We start from the raw sequence: 24,104 nt of genomic DNA, 5'->3' as shown, positions 1-24,104 counted from the left end.
TCAGAAATGAGGTAAGCTTTAACGGTATTCAATCTAGTGGGCAACATGATTTTATTGAAACAGCAAGGCTGCTTTTATGTACATCTAGAAGTACCCAAGCTAGAACCCATCCTATCTGTGCCTACTTCAGTCCCCTTACAGGGAGAACACATCCTTAATTTGGTCCTATTCAAGACATGGCAAGGAATTTTGTCCAATATCCACAGCCAACACATCACCATTAAACAATTAAATCAGTCATTTATCTCATTTGCTACTTGTGGGTCACAAGTTATTTCCCAATAGTGATCATATATTGATCATACTTGCTTAGTATTGCTTTGGGACATTCTGAAAATGCAGAATATACGATATATAAATACAATTATTTTTGATAAACTTAGCAATAGGTTTTGCATTCATGTTAAAAATTCAGTTGGCCAACAAATTCACATAGAGAACAAGGTGTTACTATAGAAATAAAAATCCAGCAAATGTTTGACTACATTTTTACAGTTTGTACAGTTTATTTGAGAGGTGACAAATTATCAGTAACACTTTCTCATGCAAATGTACACACTAATGTGCAAAATATGTTAAGCAAATAGTAAACTCAACTTTAAAACAAAATGCCAGAAATATTTTTGGATTCACTTTATTTACAAATGTGGCTAAAAATAAAAGGTTTAAACCAACCTCTCCCTATGGGAGATCATAATAACCCAAGAACAATTTACTTCCCCAAGTAAAGATAGCAGCAGAATTTAGATGTGAGGTCCCTGTCCTGAAACAGTGAAGAAAAAAAAGGAAATTGCTTGCACACAGATTATTTTACACATGGAGAAAGAAAAAGCTGTTCTTGTCACAGTGAATGTCTCACCGATCAGGAAGTAAAGGTTTTGTAACAAACAGGAATTAGCCTGTAACCATTCTTCAGACCAAATGGTTAAAAGAGATGGGATTTTCTGTTTTGAGTTTCAAGAAAAGGGAAAAGTAGAAGCTGGAAATGTGATGGGAAGGGAGCAGCTTACATGCATGCACATGCGTGTGTGCGCACATGTGTGTACATGTATGGCACTCCCGTTCTTATATGGAAGCTTATATGTGTGCATAATCAGATACAGTTCAATCATGCATTCTACAAGCACCCAACTGTATAGCAACCAAGCTGGACACCCCTAGAATGTGAACACATTTAACACCTTACGTATAAATTTACAAGAAAAAGTGCAAATTCTTCACACCCTATTTCAATTGGAAATTTTGTAACCATGAGCTGAATATAAAGCTGGAATTGTCCCAATAAACCAACATTTTAAACACTTTAAATACAAGTCTGCAGGGGTCACTGAGCGCAAACGTTGCACTACCAAAACACGGCCATCAGACTGACACTTCAGCTGAGCAATCCTCATTCAAACCATCAGGTGGAGCACCATCAGAAGAAAAATGTTCTCTCAAGATGCGCAATTGGACATAATCCACCCAAACAAAGGCTTATTAGCTGGTGGTACAGGGCTCCAAAATCACTCTCATCAAAAAGCAAGAGAATAGTCAGCACAGCATGTCCTATAAAGGGAGGACGAAATAAATAATATCAGCTATTTTGCAAATGATTTTTAAACGAAATATTGATAAATTGTTTGGTAGGAGAGAATTGATTTGCTGAAAAGAGACATGCTGATGAAGCGGTTTGTTTTGCACCAGTTCAGACTGGTGCAAAATGAAAGAATGCCAAATTTTATTGATCACAGTTGATGTTACAGGCTCCATTCAGTTATAGGCATGGGTGAGATGGCATCTGATGTATTATATACTGTATTGTTCACCTTATTTAAGGGCAGATGTAAATGCATAGGACACAGTTCAAAGAATGTTTACTGAGCCATATCTGGAATGGATGAGTTGCTTCACGAAGAAAGGTTGGACAAGCTACGTTTGTACCTGTTCCAGTGAGAGGCGACTTGAGTGAAACATAAATAATCCTGATGGCTCTTGAGATGTGGAAAGAATGTTACCTCCTATGAGAATCTAGATCTGGCGTTACTGTTTAAAATCACACATCTGGGGTCACACATTTAAATAGAGACTAGCGGAAATATTTTCTCACAGAGCGGCATGAGTTTTTGGCTCTCTCCTTGAAAAGGTGATGGGAGGAGAGTCCTGGAATATTTTTAAGGCTCAGGGAGATATATTCATGTTAAGCAAAGTAAGCATGGAGATAAATGCTTATATGGAGTAGCCAGGAATGTGGATTTAAAGCTATCGATAATATCCAGCATGATCTTACTATGATCTTTTGGTAGAGTACACGGTGGTACAGTGGTTAGCACTGCGGCCTCACCAGGGACCTGGGTTCAATTCGGGTGACTGTCCGTGTGGACTTTGCATTCTCCCAGTGTCTGTGAGAGTTTCTTCTGGGTGCTCCAGTTCCCTCCCACTGTCTAAAGATGTGCAGGTTAGGTGAATTAGCCATGCAAAAATTGTCCCATAGTGTCCAGGGATGTGCAGGTAGGGTGGGTTAGCCATGGGGAATGTAGGGTTACAGGGATAGGGTAGAGGGGTCGGTCTGGATGGGATGCTTTTCAGAGGGTCACTGTGGACTTGGTGGGTTGAATGAGCCGCTTTCACATTGTTGGGATTCTATAAGCAGTCTTGAATAGCCTACTCCTGCTCCTGATTTGTCTGCCCTTTCCTCCAGTAGTAGAAATTGTTGTGATCATTTAAAATTCAGCATTCTTGTGTTTGTCCTGTATGGAGGCCAAAAAATACTCAATAACATGTCTCTCTATTCAGTATTAAAAATATTAAACCTCAAATTCTCAATACATTCATCAGGAACATTTTATATTGTACAAAGAATACAATCTGCTGTTGATCAGAGTTGGCTGTTTACATAATACCTTGTTCCATTTGTTAAACTCGATTCAGTTTTGTGGCAATCAGAACTCGCACTGTTTGGTCAAATGCTGTGCAGACACAGAGGCCCTGCTTATCTGGGCTCCAGTCAAGGCTTCCTATGGGCTGGGTGGACACAGTCACATTCTGGAGCAGTGTGACTGTGCCTGCAACTCCCATATCCATGTTCTCAGAGTCCTTTTTTGAACGCTGGGCAGGGTACTCACTGGGGAACACATGAGAAGAGGGACATGTCAGTTTCAGACAACTATACCTTTCAGCTATTGCCCTGACAATAAATAGCACACAAGGTAGACAGAAGGATATTCAACCCCCACTTGTACCAGTCCTATAATAACAGCTAGTCACAATGAGACCCACTCACCAGCTCTATCCCTCAAATGTTCTTCCAAAGTGTAGAATTGCTGTAAATGGCGCTTTATAAACTTTTGTCTTGCACACTACAAAGTCATGATTCTGACACATGAATTAAGACAGGATCTTTTTGTTATCAATCCTTATCAGATACTGCACAGAGTCAAAAATGAAAACCCTCCTTAAGGACCTCAAAGAACTAGACAGAGGAAACAAAGTCAAATTCTCAGCATTCTACAAATAAATAAAAACCACCGCTATTATCCGAATCTGGGAGTAAGTTCCAATGCTTAGCTATAAAAGAAAGAACTGACTTCCACACCTCTCAAATCTTGCACTCAACCCACCTCCCAATTTCAAAATAGAAAACTGCTGGAAACCCACTTGTACAAAATTAAAAATTAGACACTGCCCCAAAACATCAACATGTATCAGAACTCAGGTTTGATTTTATGACTTACGTGGCTGTCAAAACCTTAAAATGCACAATGAGCAAAAACATGGTACAGATAAAGGGGCCCAAGATCTTTACAATGTCTACTTTTGGGATGGAGGTTGACAAAAGTTAATCAAAACCCTCCTTAACAAGCCTCAATGCCTGGGTACATCCTCAAAGTGGAGGCAGAGGACTTCATAGTTTACGTAAATAACACATCATTAAATATCTTACAAGTCACGCATCTGCAATTCTGTTAGTAATAAACATCAAAAGAGGGTCAATTTTGAAGGATGTCATGGTCTTTCATAATCAGAAAAGGTACCTCCAGCCTCTCTCCAGATGCACGCATTTCAGAATTTCATTGGAGCCAGCACACCCTGAAGAAATGTTTGACGCCAACTAGTTTTTTTTAAAAAAAAAACAGCAGCAGGCCAGAGACCCAGAAACCCACACAGCAACAAAATATTCAGTCAGAGGTCCCACTGGGGTCAGAAATAGTACACGCAATATCTGAATTCAGAAGTTCAACCAGGTTCAGGTTTTTGTTTTGAAAAGTCAGTGGGGCTAGATAGGCTTGACTGTACTGGAGTGGTAGTTGAGATGAGGTGAAAATCAGCATTTAAATCTGACCTCAAATGTTGAAAAAAAAACTACAAAATCCATTTTTTTTCCTTTTTGACAAAGAACCTTCTAAACCTGTAACCTCTCTCACCTTAAAGGACAAATGTATCAGACACACAGGAACACCTGCACGTTCCCCTCCAAGACACACACACTGGTCTCCTGAGAAATATATTGTCATTTCTTCAGTGTCACTGGGTCACAATCCTGGACGTTCCTCCCTACCAGCACTGTGTGGGTGTACCTTACACCAAACCGACAACAGCAGATCAAGAAGGCAGCTTACCACCACCTTTTCAGGAGGAACTAGAAATGAACAATAAACAACGGCCCAGCTAGCAACACCTGGAACCCATCACCGAACTGGTCTCCCCATAACATAAGCCTGCTCCCTGATCTCAACTCAAACTTGCCAATGCTTAACTGCTCAATCATCAAGCATCAGCAGCAGCCACAAAGCTGATACTTCACATGTATTTAAAACATGTTACTGTGAGGAGGTGGTTACTCACTATTTCCAAAGGTGCAGATTACCAGCACCTCCTGTTGTCATGAAAACGTCTCTGTTTTGTGGCAAATGGCGGACCTGCCAGACGGTGGATTTATATGCCTGGGGAAAATGGCAGACAAATGAAAGAATTGTTTTTATATATTATAAAAATTGGGGGTGTGGAGGGGTAGAGACAGAGAAAGAGAGAGAGAGAGAGACAGACAGAGACACACAGAGAGAGACAGAGATAGAGAGAGAGAAAGACACACACACACACACACACACACAGACACACACACACACAGACACAGACACAGACACACACACACACACACACACACACACACACACCCGGCCTAGCTATCTATGATAATGACCAGAGAGCTGCTTCCCAGATCTCACTCCCTTCCATTTCACCCACAGTGGACAGCTACAATGGATACAGACTGAGTCACTGCAGCAAATTCACAGGGGGAGTTTTAATTTAAACTGGTCAGGAAACCTGCCCCGGGCCATCAAAATGAAGCCCATTCCCCCAAATTTAACTCTCAAGTCCAATTTCAGGACAGGCTTTCTACAGGCTCTTTGGAAGCTTACAGAAAGCATGAATAAAATCTCCTTTTAAAGAGGGAAGAAGGAGGCTTGAATTCACATATAAACTTCCGCAGTACAGTGCAAGACCATTGTCTGGACCAGGTGTTTTTAAAGCGTGTTATCAAATTTTGCCCCACACTCTGTGGTCTGTCCCCAACAGCCCTGAAAGTATTCTCATTTTCCACTATCTGTCCACTTGGTAACAATGACTGAATCTACTTGCACTGTCCTTTTAGGCTGCGTGTTCCAGCTGAAAACAGTTTGTAGCTTTAATAAAACACTCAACCAACATAATCCCCGGGAGGGATTATTTTGCAACAATTCTCTTAGAAACCATGTCCTTTGGTTGCTGCCCCTCGTTCTGACATAACTAACCTTTGCTGCCAAGAGGAACTGAGCAAGAGACTGCTGACAGGTTCTCAGTGTCCTCTCCAGAGGTTCTGGCAGAGGTGGTGAAGGGAACGAGGCTCAATTTAATTCCCAGGAAAATCCAAACCTCGTGGACGTGCAACAGTGAGAGGGTGAGGTGTTCAGTTAGTTCTGTTGGCTGTACAGCTGGTTTGTTATACAGGATGATGCCAACAACGTGGGCTCATTTCCCCTACTAGCTGAGGTTACCATGAAGATCCCACCTTCTCCTCCTCTCCCCTCACGTGAGGCGAAAGAGAGCAGCCCTATGGTCCTTCTGACACCATGGTGATTTTACCTTTTATTCCAGCATTCTTCCGGCTGACCTCTGAAAACTGCAGATCAATAAAAACTCTGCTGCCTCCTGCTCTTATTCGCACTAAATCCCAGTCACCTGTCAACAGCTTATCCAGGAACCACAACGAATGAGTTGTTCTTACTACAGAGCTCCAAAAACCTACTTAATGGCCCCAAATCTATCTGGCTATTGGGCTGGGGATGATCAATGATCACTGGCTGAGTCTGAAATAGAATGCAAATTACATCTCCAGCAGTGAACTGTTTGGCCTTTCGTGACCAAACTGTATCCAATTCACACGATTCCAAAATCAAAAACCTACACAGAGTATAAACTCCAAGAAAAGCATAAAAATCCAAAAGTTATGCACTGATCAGAATGAACGCGGCACTTGGAACAACCAATCTGAAATGTTATTTTTCATTTTCCAATTAATAACACTGTGTTAGGCTTTACTTGCACATAATTGAGAATTTTCCTGGACCATTTATGCATTAATCTTTTGGGAAAGATTTTTGTCTCTGTATTAGCTGGTATCTGTTTTTTGAGACAATGTTTACTTTATGGTTGCCATGAATAAACTGGAACATACTGCAGCATACTTCTTTATTATAAAGTTATCACAGCTGGAAATCTGATATACTTAAAAGACTGTACTGACTGGGTGGTTTTACAAACTAATGCTCTTAGTAGGGGACTGATTCCAAGTTGGCTTCTGTTATAAAGGCTGCGTGTAGTGCAGCTTGGATCTGGAAACCAACAGTGTGATCAAGGCAGGTTAATTGTGGCTTCTGTAAGGGCATCAGAGAATTACCTGAAGAGCAATGGAATTGTTAGGCTACAGGGAAAGCCAGGAGAGTGGGAGTGAGTTGCCCACTCTGAGATTAGACACAGACATAATGGGCCAAACAGCCTCTAGTTGTGACACAGCCATTCTATGTTTGAGTGGACACTCCCACTGCAGCCTGTGTAATTTCACAGAATCACTGAATCCCTATTGTGTGGAAGCAGGTCATTCAGTCCATCGAATTCACACCAACCCTCCGAACAGCATCCCACCCAGACCAACCCTTCAATTGCAACACTCTGCATTTCTCCTGGCTAATTCACCCTACAGATCCCTGCATACTGTGGGTAATTTAACATGACCAATCCACCTAACCTGCACTACTTTGGAGTGTGGGAGGAAACCAGAGTACCCGGAAGAAACCCACACAGACACGCGGAGAATGTGCAAACTCCACACAGACAGTCACCCGAGGGTGAAACCAAACCTGGGTCCCTGGCGCTGAGAGGCAGCAGTGCTAACCACTGAGCTGCCATGTCACCCTAAAATGCAGCTACCAGGAGTCAGGTTTGAACCCACAGACATATGTCCATTTGATCTTAAGTCCAATGCCTTAACCACTCAGCTATCCTGGTAGGAAATTGGTTATCAAAGAGACAAAAACCCAAGTCCTTTAAATTTCAGCCAAGATTCACCATTCTATATCCACCCTCAGAAATCACAAGAACTCTGCTTTCTCCAAGTCAAATACCTTCTCGCTGACTGAAGCAAAGCCTTTGGTTGGGTGCTGGGTCCTCATGTCAAACACATGAAACTTCCCCTCCAAGGAAGTAGCCACCAGCTTATTCATGTTGATGTCTTTTCTATCAAACTCAACACAACAGACCTGCAAAGGAAGGGAAGATCCCAAATGTCAATGGTGAGAATGTATCATTTTTATAAAGACAGGACATTTTAAGAGCAAAAGTAAAAGGATTTACACATGACTCACATCGGCATAATTAGTTTTACCACAGTGAATGAGGAGAAAATGCACATTTAGAATTTACAAGGAATGCTACTGCTTATTTCTTGGCAAATGTTTGAAAGTTTCTTTGATATTTGATGCCAAGGTAACTATAATAATGAAAATAAAGCCAGGAGTGTTTGGTATTGCAGTTAAAACCAATGACACACATTCAAAAAGCAGAAGGCTGTCTACTGTCATAACCTGTCTACCTGCTTTTACTTAAGAGTCGTTTAAACCAAGCATCATCCTGGACATATTTGAACAAAGAGAAAAGTAACTGGTAGTTTACAAAATAGCATATACCGTTCCTGGAGAGAAAACGGAGTTCAGATAAACAGTTTAGGTCTATATAATCAATTCTGTTTGATAGGTAGTTCTTCCCTACAGCAATAGTTGCAATCTTGGGCAATCCCACATTCCAGTAAAATTGCACGTTAAGACAGTGCTGAAAGTGTTGGCGATGTAATCACATTGTGACCAACACGTTTTAAAATTTCACACTTTAGAAACAGCGTCCCCAATTTCAATCACATTACAACGAATTCGCGCTAACAAAATGTGCATTATAGCAGAATGACCTGTATCTATAAATGCTGCCTGACCTACTGAATAGTTCCAACATTTCTTTGTTGCAATTAGAAACACATTCCCCTGAATGTGAATCAGAAGACTTGATGTCTGAGCTGAAACTGGTTTGGCAGAGCAAGGCCGAACTCTCTACTTTAATCATTTTCAGGCACGGCGACAGAATAATTCTACCCCAACTATCCAATAAACAATGAAGATTAGGTCTTTGTGCCATTCAGTCATACAGAACTGAAACTGAACCCTTGGATCTAACCAGTTCATGCAGACCATAATCCCAAATTAAACTAGTCCCACCTGCCTGCTCCTGGCCCATAGCCCTCCAAACATTTCCTATTCATATAGCTATCCAAATAAGCATTGCAATTGTACCCACATTCACCACCATGACCAAATGCTCTCTTAAAACCCCTTGCCAGACATTTGTATCTGAAAAACCCCAAATGGCACAAACACAAACTTCCCCACCTGTTAACTTGATTGGGGGGACAAAAAGGAGAGTTGGGGAGAGAAACTGAACTTGCAGGGTCTCCCGGAGTACTATTTACCACTGAAGAGAAAGGTGAGGCAAAAAGACACTCCTTACTGTCTCATGAGCAGTGTCTCTGATAAACAGATACCAACTGAGAACAAGATGAGGAAAGATATAAGAGGCAGAAAGACTAAAGGAATAGAAAACAAATAGAGGGAGAAAACATATTCTGAAAAGTGGTTACTATGGAATTGTCAACTGGAGATTGCTTGATTCAAATCTGACTGCAATTGTGTCACTGTCTTTGCATTCTGCCAAGTACCTCCATTTTCCTCACCGCAAGAGGGGTGGTTTTGGGTTTTACGTCTGGTTTAAAATCTAGTTTTGTTTCTTACCCCATTCCTGATGTTCTTTTCCCAACGGAGCGACATAGTTCTTAGATCAAATAGCTTGATATCACCATTGTCATATCCAGCGCACACACAGCGCTCCTGGGAGCTGTAGGCATGACCTTTCCATGAAGGCACCACCGCATGAATGTGTTCAGGGAAAAATAAACAAGTCAACTGATGTGATTTCCCTCCCAAGCCTCTCAGAATAAAACAATCTCAAACAGAATAGATGCTTTCGACTTTTGCATGCAGATTGAGTTGCATGAAATCCATGATTTGACAAATAGATGCAGAATATTGCAGATGCTGAGATTTGAAATGAAAACAAAATACTGGAGAAACTCAGCAGATCTAGCAGTATCCATGTCAAGAGAAACAGAGTTAACAGTTTCCTGTCTCTTTCCACTAAGATTTGTGATTCTGCTGACATTACACATCAGTTCCTCAAACTCCCACTTTTGTGGCCCCAGCCACTGCCTCTTCAGTATGGATATCTAATACCTTTACACCTCCACCATGGGCTGGAAAGATGTCTGAATAGTCACCATCCACCTCAGTACTCTTCACCTGGCTCAGCTTGTTCTCACTTTGTCCCATTTTCTCCAAGTCAAAGGTGTCATTGTGGGCATGTGTATGGGTGATGTGCTGTTTCTTTGTGACGTTTGTGGAATATATTTGTTCCAGTCCTACTCAGGGCCCTCCCACATCTCTTTCTCCTGTATATCAATGACATTGTCAGAGCTGCTTCTTGCTCTCTTCCCAAATTTAAAAAATGTCATCAACTGCCATCCTTCTCACACCTTCACCTCGTCTTTCCCTGAATCTTTCCTTTCCATCTTTGACGTCATTGTCCCTAGAAATGGAAATAATGATATCCACAACAAACCCAATGACTCCCACAGTTACCCTGACTACACTTGCTCACACAACCTGCAAGGACTCCATTCTCCCAGTTTCTCCATCAATGTGTTGTTGATGATACCTTCTACAAAAATGTATCCAACGCATCTCCCTTTTGCCTCAACCAAGGATTCTTTCTCTCCCACCATAATTGACAGGACCTGAAACATATCTGACCCATTTTCCAACCTTCTGCCATCACCCATTCCCCTTCATCCCAGGACAATGATAGGAACCCTTTGTCTTCACATTCCATCCCACCGTTCTCCACATTCAAAGGATGATCTTCCACCATGTCTAGCAAGATACAACACCGAATATATCCCCCCCATCACACTTTTACCTTGTCAGCATCCTGTCTGTGACACCCCTCTGTCACTCCTTCAAGTCAGTTCTAATGGAGTCGCAGAAGGTGTAACACTTGTCTTTTACTTCTCTCCACCTCCCTGTCCAAGAATCCAAGCACATCTTCAAGATGAAGCAGAGTTTTATTCACATTCATGCTGATCTAGTCTACTGTATCTGCTGCTGACAGTATGGTTTTCCTTACATAGTAGAGGTCAAATGCAGAGTCGAAGAGTGTGGTGCTGGAAAAGTACAGCCAGTCAGGCATGATCCGAGGAGCAGGAAAGTCGACATTTCACGCATAAGGAATGGTTTCTGCAGGTCCAATGCAGATAAAACAGCTGCTTTGCAGAACACCTCTGCTCTGTCTGTAACGAATGATGTTGACCTTATACAGTAGTTCGCTTGCCAATGCATCATCTGGCTCTTGTGGTAACACTTCTGTCCCCGGCCCTAGTGCAATGCTCCAGCAAAACCCAATGTAAGAAACCTTATAGGCTTCAGGAGAAAATAAGAATCTGATAACTTCAGAACATGAATTCTGATTACAACCTCTCTCCCCACATCTGGTTTGCAAAAAAACAAAAGGAAACTATGACTGCTGAACTATGTAACGAAAAGAGAAAATGCTGGATTAACTCAGCAGGTCTGGCAGCATATGTTAATAGGGGTCATATCAGACTCAAAATGTTAACTCTATGTTTTCTCTGCTGAGTCTCCTCTGAATTTTCTCTTTTGAATGGTTTTGCTCTTCAAAGTCAACCTATTTTTGAATATTTACATCTGTCATTAACACCTATCTTGCATGTAGATTTCTCCTTTACTACCATTAGCACTTCATTTGACTTTTGTTCTGGGTAACCCCACGGTATGTTCCATTCAATCCCCTCCCACTTTGTCAACTGCACAAAAACCATCATTTTTCAGCCCCATTTAGTTTCTGAAAAAGAGTCAAAATGGACTCAAAACGTTAACTCTGTTTTCTCTCCAAGTTTGCTGAGTTTCTCCAAAACTTTGTTTTCCTTCCATGATTTGTCAAGTTGTGCTTAATTATCAAAATAAAAAAATAGTTCTAATGTGGCTAAATGTCGTTTTTATGTTCAAAGTGCTTGAAATGTAAGTCAAGCAGAGAGAACAAATATAACATCCGCTATATCCAGTCAAAACCAAATTTATCGTCAAACTCTAAAGTGGATGACCACATCATTTAGTCAAGGCATATCAAGAAACAAACATTTTTACTTTCGTTGTTCCCATGATTGTCAGTTTAACCCCCATACAAAGCATTTTTAATAGAAAGAATATCATTGTAAAATATTCATTCATATAGTATTCTGTTTGCTTGTGTAGTTATTAAACATTACAGATAATTTCAACATAAAAACTATATTTACAACATACCAAATGCCACGGTCCAGCAATCCCTCCTGGTATCTCCGTCTGCAGGCTGCATGTTTGCCACAGGAGTGTCTTTTTGCCTTGGGTCCCAGACTTTCACCATTCCTTTCGAAAACACAATCTACATGATCACATTTGCATGGGGTAATACATAAACACAAAAGTTCAAAGTCGTTTACAGTGAAAACTCAGCAATATATAAGACCTTTATGGGACAAATCCAACTTAATTCACTTCTCACTGACATCTGCGTCTCTGATTTTATTCTCTGAAAAGTATGCTAACTACAATCTCAGACACTGTCTAAAAATTAACTGATCACATTTGTTTCAAGTGGTTTCATAGAATTGCAGTGTGGATGCAGGCAATTCAGCCCAACGGTCCACACTGACCCTCCAAAGAGCATCCATCTAGACCCACCCCCTTCCCTATCCCTGTAACCTTGCAATTCCCATGGCTAACTCACCTAGCCTGCACATCCCTGGACATTATGGGTAATTTCATGGCAAATTCACATAACCTGCACATCTTTGGACTGTGGGAGGAAACTGGAGCACCGGGCGGAAACCCACACTGACACGGGGAGTATGTGCAATCTCCACACAGACAGATGCCTGAGGCTGGAATCAAATCCAGGTCCCTGGTGCTGTGAGGCAGCAGTGCTAACCACTGAGCCACCGTGCCACCCAAATTTCTTGCAAGTGTGAGGAGTTGCATCTTTTCAGATGGTTTGTTGGGAAGTGTTGGCAACAGCATGTCCCTGGTAGAAAATTCCAAATACTCCAGCAGAAATGCACAACTACAGCAGCACCTTCCAAAGCCGTGACCACTACCACCTAGTGTAGCAGATACATGGAAACACCACCACCTACAAGTTCCACCAGCCACTCACCATCCTGATTTGGAATTATATTGCCACTCCTCACTGTCGCTTAACTAAAATCCAGAAACCTTTGAGGAGAAAGTGAGGTCTGCAGATGCTGGAGATCAGAGCTGGAAATGTGTTGCTGGAAAAGCGCAGCAGGTCAGACAGCATCCAGGGAACAGGAGAATCGACGTTTCGGGCATAAGCCCTTCTTCAGGAATTCCTGAAGAAGGGCTTATGCCCGAAACGTCGATTCTCCTGTTCCCTGGATGCTGTCTGACCTGCTGCGCTTTTCCAGCAACACATTTCCAGCTAAGATCCAGAAACTCCTTTCCTAACAGCACTGTGGGTGTAGCTACCCAACATGGCAAGATAGTGGTTCAAGGAGGCAGCTCAGCACCATTCACTCCAGGACAACAGGAGTTAACAAATAAGGATGGTCAAGCCAGAGAAACCCATGTCCCACAAACAAACTCTAAGCAAGCAAATGCTGGCTTGATAATAAAGCTGGGAAGGAAGTTGAAATACACCAACTAGAAGATTAATGATGGCTGGTCTGCATTCCTCTGTTTCACAATATATAGGGCACGCATATCTAATGATTCGACAATAACAGTCACGAAAGTTCTAGCTGTTCACAACACTGGAGAGACTTCCACGGTCAACCAGTGAAATAAACATTTCAACAGGTTTAATCATTGCACATCTCAACAGAAAAAAGCAGGTGACAGTTGCAAGAGCAAGAATGAAATTTACCATCTCTGCTGCCAGTAACCAATTCTGGAGCTCCTTCCCCAACTCCCAGGCCTCCTACACCATCAATGCTGTTTATGATCTCCTTGTGCGCTTTTACAGAATAGACAGGCATTTCCGGAGCCTCCAGATTCCTAGGTAAAGAGGATGAGAAAGGAGAGAAACGCTCATAAGATCACTGGAAAATAAATCTGGCAAAGTGCAATGACATTGCAGCTACTGGCAACACAGGCTCAAAGTCATTTACAGCACAGACAATACTTCATAAAGATCGCAATGGAAATGCAAGTGAATACTAAATACTGCTTAAAACATTAGAAAAAAGCTTTGACTCACCATGCTTTCAAGCAGTGAGTTGCAGATTCCCACCACCCTCCAGATGTAAAATGTCCTCAACTTTCCACTCAGTCTTCCACTTCTTAACTTAAATCTTCACCCCCTGTTATTGAACTATCTACTAGTGGAAAAAGTGTCTTGCAATCCACCTTTCCTTTTACAACTCTATCATGCCCACTCTCAAACTTCACTGCTCCAAGGGAAACGACTCTAGCCTATCCAAAGTGTAGGAACAAATTACTACAGGTTCTGGAATCTGTACTGAAAACAATCAATGCTGGAAATCACAGCAGGTCAGACAGCATCCATGGTGAGAGAGCAAGCGAACCGTGGAGAGAGGGTGGCAAGGTGGCTCAGTGGTTAGCACTACTGCCTCACAGCACCAGGACCCCGGTTCAATTCCAGCCTTGGGCAACTATCTGGGTGGAGTTTGCACATTCTCCTAGTGTCTGCATGGGTTTCCTCTGGGTGCTCTGGTTTCCTCCCACAATCCAAAGATGTGCAGGCTAGGTCAATTGGCCATGCTAAATTACCCATAGTGTCCAGAGATGTGTAGGTTAGGTGCATTAGTCAAGGGTAAATATAGGGTAGGGAGAATGGGTCTGGGAGGGTTACTCTTCAGAGGGTCGGTGTGGACTTGTTGGGTCAAATGGCCTGTCCCCACATGTATGGATTCTAACGTTGCAAGTCAAAACATTAGCTTGCTGTCTGACCTGCTGTGATGTCCAACATTGGTTGTTTGCAATCTAGTCTATCCAATCTTGATGATAAAAAATAAGAAGACACCACGCAATTTAAATAGCGACTGGAAATGTAAGCAGTGCAAAACTTACTGGACAAATTTTCTTTTTAAACTGCACCATGAGGTTAGTTAACATTAAGATTCCAGAGTGTGTCATAGAATTGTACATTAAGTTATGGAATAGAATATTAATTCAGAGTGAAATGATTAAAAAAACAGGTTCCTGTCAAAGTATTGTCACATGATGGCAGTAAACTGCTGTTGTACCCACTTCTGTGAAACTGGTTGTTTGCAGGTCATCAGGCGAGTTATTTAATCGACTTGAGGTTAAAGAAAACTAAACACAGGCAGCTAAGAGACAAACATTTTCTTCTCTGTTAAAAGCTGCATGATACAAATGTTTGTGATGCATTCAGCCAAAGAAACAGAAGTAAAAATGATAAAAGATCTGAGCCAAATATTAGTCAGCCTAACAAAATAAACAAAACATTACTGGTTTAAAGATAAACTGTCCTACAAGTGTTGCTGGGGATAGAAGCGAATTTAGCAAATTTGTATGTTAAGATAGCACAAGTAACACAAGTTACCCCAGCCTTCTGGTATGTGTTGTGATCTCAATGGCTTTATCTTGTTCAATTCAGTTCTGTGCATACATTCCAGGAATGGAGATACAAGTCTGCAGACACTATAATGTCAAAGGCACACATTATCTTTCTTCAATCAATCGAACATGCAATGTGGTTGGCACTGGCTAGGCCAGCATTTATTGCCTATCTCCGGTAGAGTGCTCCTACAAGTTATCAGGTTAAGAGTGTGTTTATTGCTAAAACTTAAAAAAAAAATACAGCTAATCAGGAATCTAGGAACAGGAGTAGTTCAGATACTCAAATCTCTTCTCGCACTCAAGCAGGTCATGACTGATCAATAACTCTACTCCAATATTGTGTCTTTGAGCCATATCCATAAATATCCTTACTTGATCAGACTATCTGTCTTGTCCTTGAAAATTTCAACTGATCCAATATTCACAATGCTTAGGAAAAAAGTCTCAGGTCTCCATTATCTTCTGTTCTCTCCTTTCACTCCGAAATGTCAACCCTAAATGTTCTGCCACCAATTTTAAGATTATAGTCACTTGTTTGGATTCTCCATCTGAAATAAATAGCATCTCTGTACCGAGCCTCTAAACCTTCATTTCACCCAAAGCTGTCATCTGTATCCAATCTCGCACAAGTGCTATGGCTCCAACATCCTTATATTTGCTCTGTCCTGGCTCCCAGTCCAGACATAACTCCACAGTAACATTCTCAGACTCGTGTTTAAATCACACTGTGGCCTCATTATACACACTATAAAGCTCCTCCAGCCCCTCAACCCTTTAAGAACATTGTTTCCTAAGCCTGATCTTTTGTTGAACTCATATTCTCCATTCCATCATTGGCAGTCATGCCTTCAGTTGCCTGGGCTTTGGGAGTAGAAACCAAACCTGCACACCCCTCATTCCTCCTTTAGGGTAATGCTTCAAAAACACTCGCTCTTTGACCAGGCATGTGATCATCCCTCCAGATACTTTTCTTTTGGATTGTCTCAATTTCTGTCTAATTGAAACAGGAAGCTAGCACATTCCATTCGATAAGAGCATGACTGATTTGGTTATGGTTCCTGTCTGTTCACCATTATCCTCAACTCATTTGTCTTTCTAAAATCTTTGAATAAAGTCTGTGACTCAACCTCCATTGCTTTCTGAGGAAGCGATTAATGATTTCTCTTCACCTTTGAATATTCATAAATTCTCTCTCTTAGTCCTATTCTCCTACACGAGAGGAAAAATCCTCTTAATATTTACCCTACCAAATTCCTCAGAATGTTATGTTTCAATAAATTACCTTTTATTCATATAGACTCCAATCCTGTTCATAATTCTTCACCTTCAGAATAAGTTGAGAGAACCTTCTCTGAACTGCTTCTAATACAACTTTATTCTTTTGCAAATCAGGAGGCTAAAACTTTAATCCCAATGCAGTCTCATTTAGGTCCTGGATGACTGCACTAAACTTTCCCAACTTTTATATTCTATTCCCTTCACAATAAGCAACAACATTCCATCTGCCTTCCTAATCACTTGCTGTACTGAAGATTAACCTATTGTGACTCATGTACCAAGATATCCAGCTGCCTCTGTAGCACAGAGTTCTGCCATCTCTCCCTCTATTTAAATAGTATACTATTTTCCTATTCTTCCTGCCAAAATGGACAAATTCACATTTTCCTACATTGTACTCCTTGTGCCAAATTTTTGCCTACTCACTTAATCTGTCTATATCGCTTGATCTATATCACTAGACTATATGAACTCTTTTCTTTATTGACTCGTGGGACCTGGGCATTGCTGGCACAGGCAGCATTTTTGTCCATCCCTAGCTGTCCTCAAGACAGTGGTAGTAAGCAGCTTTCTTGCACCTCTGTAATCCATTTAACATAGGGAGAGACACAAAGCCATTAGGAAGTGAGTTCCAAGATTTTAACCTAGCAACCACAAGGGAACAGTGATATAATTCTTAGTCAGGATGGTAAGTGGCAAGGAGTGGGTGCAGGTGTGATGTTCCCATGTATCTGCAGTTATCCTTCAAGAGGAAAGGTGCTGTCGAAGGAGCATCTTCACAACTTGCACTCTTTCTTGCCTTTGTTTCAAAACCAAATTTAGCTAGAATACATTTGGTCCCAACATCCAAGGCTTTGACATACTTTGTAGATAATTTAAGTGTCAACACTGATCCTTGCAGAATTCCACTGTATACACCTTGCAAAACGATGCATGCATCCCTGCTCTCTGCGTCTTGCTAGCTAATTAATCCTTTAGTCATGTTAAAATCCCATCCTACACCACGTCTTTATTATGGTCCTGTGAAGTCTAAGAGATCATACTCTGTTAAAATGTGCTACATAACAATTTGCATTTACATAACACTTATACCATCGTAAAATGTTTTACAAGAACCTGCTCAAACAAATTAACGGGGTCAACCAATGACTTCTAGATCATTCTGGTGAGGTCACTCCCTGAACCTTCCAAATTCAGGGGAATACAACCCAAGTGCATGCAGCGAGACTTTATAATTTAACCATTTAAGCCCTGGCAAATACAGGGTAGTGGTGAGGAAGGAGGAAAATAGAACACTATTTTATGGAACAGAAAATACAAAAGCATTTACTATTTTAAAATTCTGAGGAGTATTCCAGGTAAGCGCATGATCAGCGCTCATATGAAGAAAAATATATGAAACAGTTCTACTGTCACCACTATATGGAATGATCGAAAAGGTGTAGCAGTTTTTGAAAAGGATTCCACTCTCATCCTAATCAACACCATGAAAATTACTTATGCAACCATAATTTGTTAAATGGGAATTATCAATTTAATCCATGAATTAGTAATAAACCAGGTTTGAAAATTCCACCCTTCATTTAGTCAAACATCTTTCATCAGAAAATTTAGAAGCCACATAAACCTTGCTAAAAGGACCTACGAGATGCCATGATACGTTCAAAAATGACCATCCTACTTATCTGTTCAACTGTCTTCACAACAATAATTCTTCCATTAAGAACAGATCAACTCCCATCACAGCTTCAAGACTACAATTTCTACAACAGTAGCTTCTCAATGTTTTGACTACATACCACATGTGCAGGTTTCCATCAAAGTCCCCAGTTGACAGGTACCTCTGTTGTAAAGAGGTGGCTCCAAAGGTACCGCATTTAAAAGGTTTTGATTTTTCTATCTGAAAAGAAATTTATTTTCAAATTATGAAAATCAGCAGGCAGTGAGCTAAATTCTGAATTACAAGAAGAATTTCAGCAAGGAATAGGTCATTCAGCCCATTGTGGCTACTCTATCATTCAATTAGATCATGGCTGATCCTCTACCTTAATGCCATGTCCTTGTGCTATTCCTATTCCCATCTTGACATACTCAAGGATTGCCCCCCCCCCCACCCCCCCCAGAGCATTTTGGAGTACAGAATTCCAAAGATTCACCACCTTGAGTGAAATAGTCCCTCCTCACCTAGTCATAAATTTCCTAATCTTTGGTTTAAGATTATATCCCTTGATGCTAGACTTACCAGCTTAGTCAGAAACATCTTGTCCTCATTCAGCTTATCAAAATTTGATAAATTTCAATTAGACCATCTCTCATTCTTTGAAATTCAAGAGAATAAAGGCACTGATTCTGCAATCTCTCAGTTTGCAAAACTATCTCTTGTCTCTATGGCAAGTATACTCACTGAAGACAGCATCGACGCAAGAACAAAGTTCCTGATGGCAGGGGAGTTAGAACCAAGGTCACAGTCTAAGGATACCAAGTAAATCAATTTGCACCAACATATGGAGAAATGTCTTCACCCAAGATGTGGTGACCCTGCGGAATTTACTACCACAGAAAGCAGTCGAGGTCAAAACATTGTACGATTTCAAGAAGTTGCATGTGGCTAAAGGATTCAAAGGATATGGAGGAAAAATAGGTACAGGCTAATGAGTCAGATCATCAGCACGATCATAATGAGTGGCAGAGCAGGTCCAAAGGGCTGAATGGCCTGTTTCTGCTCTTTTTGAAATGTTTCTATTTTCTCTTAGTTAAAGTGATCTAAACTTAACATAATACTGTAGTAGATGTGGGCTCACCAAGGCTATATACAATTACAGCAAGAACTTTTACATAATATTCAATCCCCTTGCAATGAACGCCAACATACCATTCAACTTCTTTATTGTTTACTGTACCTGCAGCAACTAAAATACCTGGGTGCTTTTGGGTACACTTCCCATCCTCTCACATTTAACAGGAATTGCATTTTTCTACTTTTTTTTTAACAATAATTCATAACTTTATACTTATTCACAGTATATTCCATCTGCCATGTTCTAGACCCTTCACTTAACCTGCCCAAGTCTTCTTGAAACCCTCCTGCATTCTCCTCACAACTTATATTCCCACCTGGTTTAGTGACATCAGCAAATCTAGAAATATTACATTTAGACCCCTCATCCAAATCATTTACAGATTGTGAACTGCTGTGATCCTAGAACTGATCAGTGCAGTACTGCACTACTGACAGGCTGCCATTGGAGCATTAACCACTAATTCCTCTGTTTTCTGATTGCTAGACAGTTCTCAATTTACAACCATATATTATCCCAATCCCATGTGCTCCAACAAACTACACAAAGTGTTGGGAAAACCCAGCAGGTCTGGGAGCTTCTGCAGAGACAGAAACAGCATCAACATTTCGAGAGAGAAATGGAGAGGAGAGAGAATTGTCACCTTAAACCTTTTGTCACATTACTATCCTATGAGTAGAATAGGCAGCAACATTTACCAAAATGCAATCCTCACATTTAGCCAAATTAAATTCCATCTACCACTTTTCAGCTTACTGACCCAATTGATCAAGATGTCTTTGTAATCTTAGATAAAAGTCTTCAAAATATTGTCTTGGGATCTTCTGCATCCACCTAATTGGGCAGGTAGTGTCAGTTTGATGTTTCATGCAAAAGACAACAGCTCTAACAGTGCAGTTCTCCCTCAGTATTGCCCTGGAATGTCAGCTTTGATTTTTGTTTGTAAGCTGTGGAGTGGAATTTAAACACAATTCAGAGGTGAGTCTTCTACCTGCTAAACCACACCTGACAGCAGTAATGGAAGGAAACTGATGGAGTGAAACAATGAGGAGCTGGACCTGCACAGCATAAACATCAACATGAACTGGATGGACTGAATGACCACTGTATACATTGTTAATACAATAGAATCGGACAGAAACAAGACGGGAGGAGGCCATTCAGCCCATCGCATTAATGATTTATTTGAACATATGTCTGAAAAGGGGGTTGGAGACAGAAATGGAGCATCAGATTAAACCAACTTGGTACAAAACCAACCCAACAACTGCGCCTTCTCTTATTTGTTGTTAAAAAGTACTTATTAAGAAATCTCGCGTTTGCAAAGTTACCCCCGTCACCATAGCAACCTCGGGCCAGTAACCAGGCAACAGGGTCTAGGCCCGAAGCCTTGGTCTTTCCTGACTGACCACCGACCTCCTTGACCAGCACCAACTCCCCGTGCGACACCTCGTAGACCTGCAGCACGCCGGTGCCACGGGGAAAGTTGCCCATACAGACGAACTTGGCGCTGCAGGGGATCCATTTGCAATCGAACACGGTGTAATTGAGCGATTTCTGGATGTGGGCGATGATCTGCGGCTTCTCCAGCGCCGAACTCATGGCGTCCACAGTCTCCGTCAACGGCGCAGGCGCGGTTGCCGTCGGGCTGACGGCCGGGGGCTGACAGCGCAGGCGCAGGTGCCCGCGGGCTCACTGCCGGGAGCTGACAGCGCAGGCGCGATTGCCGTCGCTCGGACGGCCGGGGGCTGGCAGCGCAGGTGCCCGTCGGGCTGACGGCCGGGGGCTGACAGCGCAGGCGCAGGTGCCGTCGGGCTGACGGCCGTTGCCCCCTCAGCGCAGGCGCAATTACCCGAGCTGCCTGTATCCGAGCACTCAAACCACGTGGGCGAAGCCATTCGGGCCAGCTGTTCTGTACTTGAAAACAGCAAATGCTGGAGATCGCAGCATTAGTGGAGAGAGGACAAATTTCCTTCGTCCCCTTTCCACTCCACTGCTCTCAACTCACCCATTCGTAAGGGCTAGAAGGGAAAGTGAGGACTGCAGTTGTTCAGAGTTGGATAGTGTGTTGCTGGAAAAGCACAGCAGGTCAGGCAGCATCCGAGGAGCAGGAGTTCCGGATGGATACCTCGGGACGCTGCCTGACCGGCTGTGCTTTTCTCACACCACACTATGCGACTGTGCTTTTCCAGCACCACACTTTTCCATTTGTAAAGGCTGCCACGCCACCAAGGTTAGCCTGGAGTTTCCAGAAATTGCAAATCGACCTCCAGCAATAAAAGCAGAAAGTGCTGGAAAAACTCAGCAATTTTGGCAGCGTTTTGTGAAGAGAGAAACAGAGTTAACGCTTCAAGTCCATTCTGCCTCGCACCCTCTTTGATTAGATATTTTCTACTGTGAGTTCATTTGAACTTTTCCTAAATTAAGAGAATTTTGGAAAATTGTCACCATCACATTTACTATCTCATCAGCGATTTCATTTAAGACCCTAAAATGAAGTTCTTCTGGACCTAAGGACTTGTCAGCCCACACCTTCCATCAGTTTGCTTCATACCATTTACCTGGTGATGGTAATTCCATTATATTCCTTTCTCTCTTCAACCTCCTGATTAAGAGCTATTATTGGGATTTTTTTGGTAACTTCTATAGTGAAGACAAGCACTCTACTTGTTCCTTTCATCCAACATGTCCTTATATATTTATTCTCTAGAGGGTCTAGGCTTATTTTACTTAAATAAAAGCAAAATACTGGAGAAGCTGGAAATCTGAAATAAAAATGGAAATTTTGGAGTAACTCCTCAGGTTCTGAGGAAGGGTCACTGGACCCAAAACATTAACTCTGATTGCTGCCAGACTTGCTGAGCTTTTCCAGCAATTTCTATTTTTGGTTCTGATTTACAGCATCCACGGTTCTTTCAGTTTGTATTTAAGTCAGGCAGCAGCTTTGAGGAGAGAGTTAATATTCTGAGTCTGATATGACACTTATTTAGCTGTCATTTTACTTACTCATTTGCTTTTTAGACACCTGTGGAACTTCTCGCTATCTTTTTGTGGGATTCTAGGTAGCTTCATCTCATACTAGAAGACCATAAGACATAGGAGCGGAAGTAAGGCCATTCGACCCATCGAGTCCACTCCACCATTCAATCGTGGCTGATGGGCATTTCAACTCCACTTACCCGCATTCTCCCCGTAGACCTTAATTCCTTGTGACATCAAGAATTTATCAATTTCTGTCTTGGAGACATTTAGCGTCCCAGCCTCCACTGCACTCTGTGGCAATGAGTTCCACAGGCCCACCACTCTCTGGCTGAAGAAATGTCTCCGCATTTCTGTTCTGAATTTACCCCCTCTAATTCTAAGGCTGTGTCCACGGGTCCTAGTCTCCTTGCCTAAAGGAAACAATTTCCTAGCATCCACCCTCTCCAAGCCATGTATTATCTTGTAAGTTTCTATTAGATCTCCCCTTAATCTTCTAAACTCCAATGAATACAATCTCAGGATCCTCAGCCGTTGCTAATATGTTAGATTTACCATTCCAGGGATCATCCGTGTGAATCTCCGCTGGACACGCTCCAGTGCCAGTATGTCCTTCCTGAGGGGTGGGGACCAAAACTGGACACAGTACTCCAAATGGGGCCTAACCAGAGCTTTATAAAGTCTCAGTAGCACAACAGTGCTTTTATATTCCAACCCTCTTGAGATAATTGACAACATTGCATTCGCTTTCTTAATCACAGACTCAACCTGTATGTTTACCTTTAGAGAATCCTCAACTAGCACTCCCAGATCCCTCTGTACTTTGGCTTTACGAATTTTCTCACCATTTAGAAAGTAGTCCATGCTTGTATTCTTTTTTCCGAAGTGCAAGACCTTGCACTTGCTCACATTGAATTCCATCAGCCATTTCTGGACCACTCTTCCAAACTGTCTAGATCCTTCTGCAGCCTCCCCACATCCTCAGTACTACCTGCCTGTCCACCTAACTTTGTATCATCGGCAAACTTCGCTAGAATGCCCCCAGTCCCTTCATCCAGATCATTAATATATAATGTGAACAGCTGCGGCCCCAACACTGAACCCTGCGGGACACCGCTTGTCACCGGCTGCCATTCCGAAAAAGAACCTTTTATCCCAACTCTCTGCCTTCTATCAGACAGCCAATCCTCAATCCATACCAGTAGCTCACCTCGAACACCATGGGCCCTCATCTTGCTCAGCAGCCTTCCGTGTGGCATTTTATCAAAGGTCTTTTGGAAGTCTAGGTAGATAACATCCACTGGGTTTCCCTGGTCTAACCTACTTGTCACCTCTTCAAAGAACTCCAACAGGTTTGTCAGGCACGACCTCCCCTTACTAAATCCATGTTGACTTGTTCTAATCCGACCCTGCTCTTCCAAGAATTTAGAAACCTCATCATTAATGATGGAATCTAGAATTTTACCAACAACCGAGGTTAGGCTAATTGGCCTATAATTTTCCATCTTTTGCCTTGATCCTTTCTTGAACAAGAGGGTTACAACAGCGATCTTCCAATCATCCGGGACTTTCCCTGACTCCAGTGACATTTGAAAGATTTCAGCCAACGCCTCCGCTATTTCCTCAGCCACCTCCCTCAGAACTCTAGGATGTAGCCCATCAGGGCCAGGAGATTTATCAATTTTAAGACCTTTTAGCTTTTCTAGCACTTTCTCTTTTGTAATGGCAACCATACTCAACTCAGCCCCCTGACTCCCTT

At 42.0% G+C, this 24,104-nt stretch overlaps 1 protein-coding gene across 1 annotated transcript; it reads right to left on the bottom strand.

Annotated features, from left to right (window-relative positions):
• Nucleotides 1-482: 482 nt before the first annotated feature.
• dnaaf10 (dynein axonemal assembly factor 10) lies at nucleotides 483-20,990 on the bottom strand. The gene is made up of 9 exons (XM_043696666.2): nucleotides 20,783-20,990; nucleotides 18,368-18,468; nucleotides 13,612-13,742; nucleotides 11,994-12,095; nucleotides 9,351-9,466; nucleotides 7,641-7,775; nucleotides 4,825-4,922; nucleotides 2,883-3,103; nucleotides 483-1,548 (listed from the first exon to the last, which is right to left on the bottom strand). The coding sequence occupies exons 1-8, from the start codon at nucleotides 20,966-20,968 to the stop codon at nucleotides 2,896-2,898; spliced, it is 1,077 nt and encodes a 358-aa protein (XP_043552601.1). The 5' UTR covers nucleotides 20,969-20,990; the 3' UTR covers nucleotides 483-1,548; nucleotides 2,883-2,895.
• Nucleotides 20,991-24,104: the final 3,114 nt, after the last annotated feature.

This window comes from Chiloscyllium plagiosum, unplaced genomic scaffold (assembly GCF_037043375.1).
Source record: "Chiloscyllium plagiosum isolate Xiang-an unplaced genomic scaffold, Cpla_swu_hap1 HiC_scaffold_10, whole genome shotgun sequence".
Taxonomy (NCBI): domain Eukaryota; kingdom Metazoa; phylum Chordata; class Chondrichthyes; order Orectolobiformes; family Hemiscylliidae; genus Chiloscyllium; species Chiloscyllium plagiosum.
This window is presented reverse-complemented; position numbering and strand designations above follow the sequence as displayed.

Coding starts and splice junctions, on each gene's coding strand:
- dnaaf10 (XM_043696666.2), bottom strand. CDS start 20,968: ATGAGTTCGGCGCTGGAGAAGCCGCAGATCATCGCCCACATCCAGAAA. Junction 13,743..18,367: donor GATGGAAACCTGCACATGTG/GTATGTAGTCAA, acceptor CTCTTTACCTAG/GAATCTGGAGGCTCCGGAAA. Junction 7,776..9,350: donor AAAAGAACATCAGGAATGGG/GTAAGAAACAAA, acceptor CTTCCTTTGCAG/GTCTGTTGTGTTGAGTTTGA.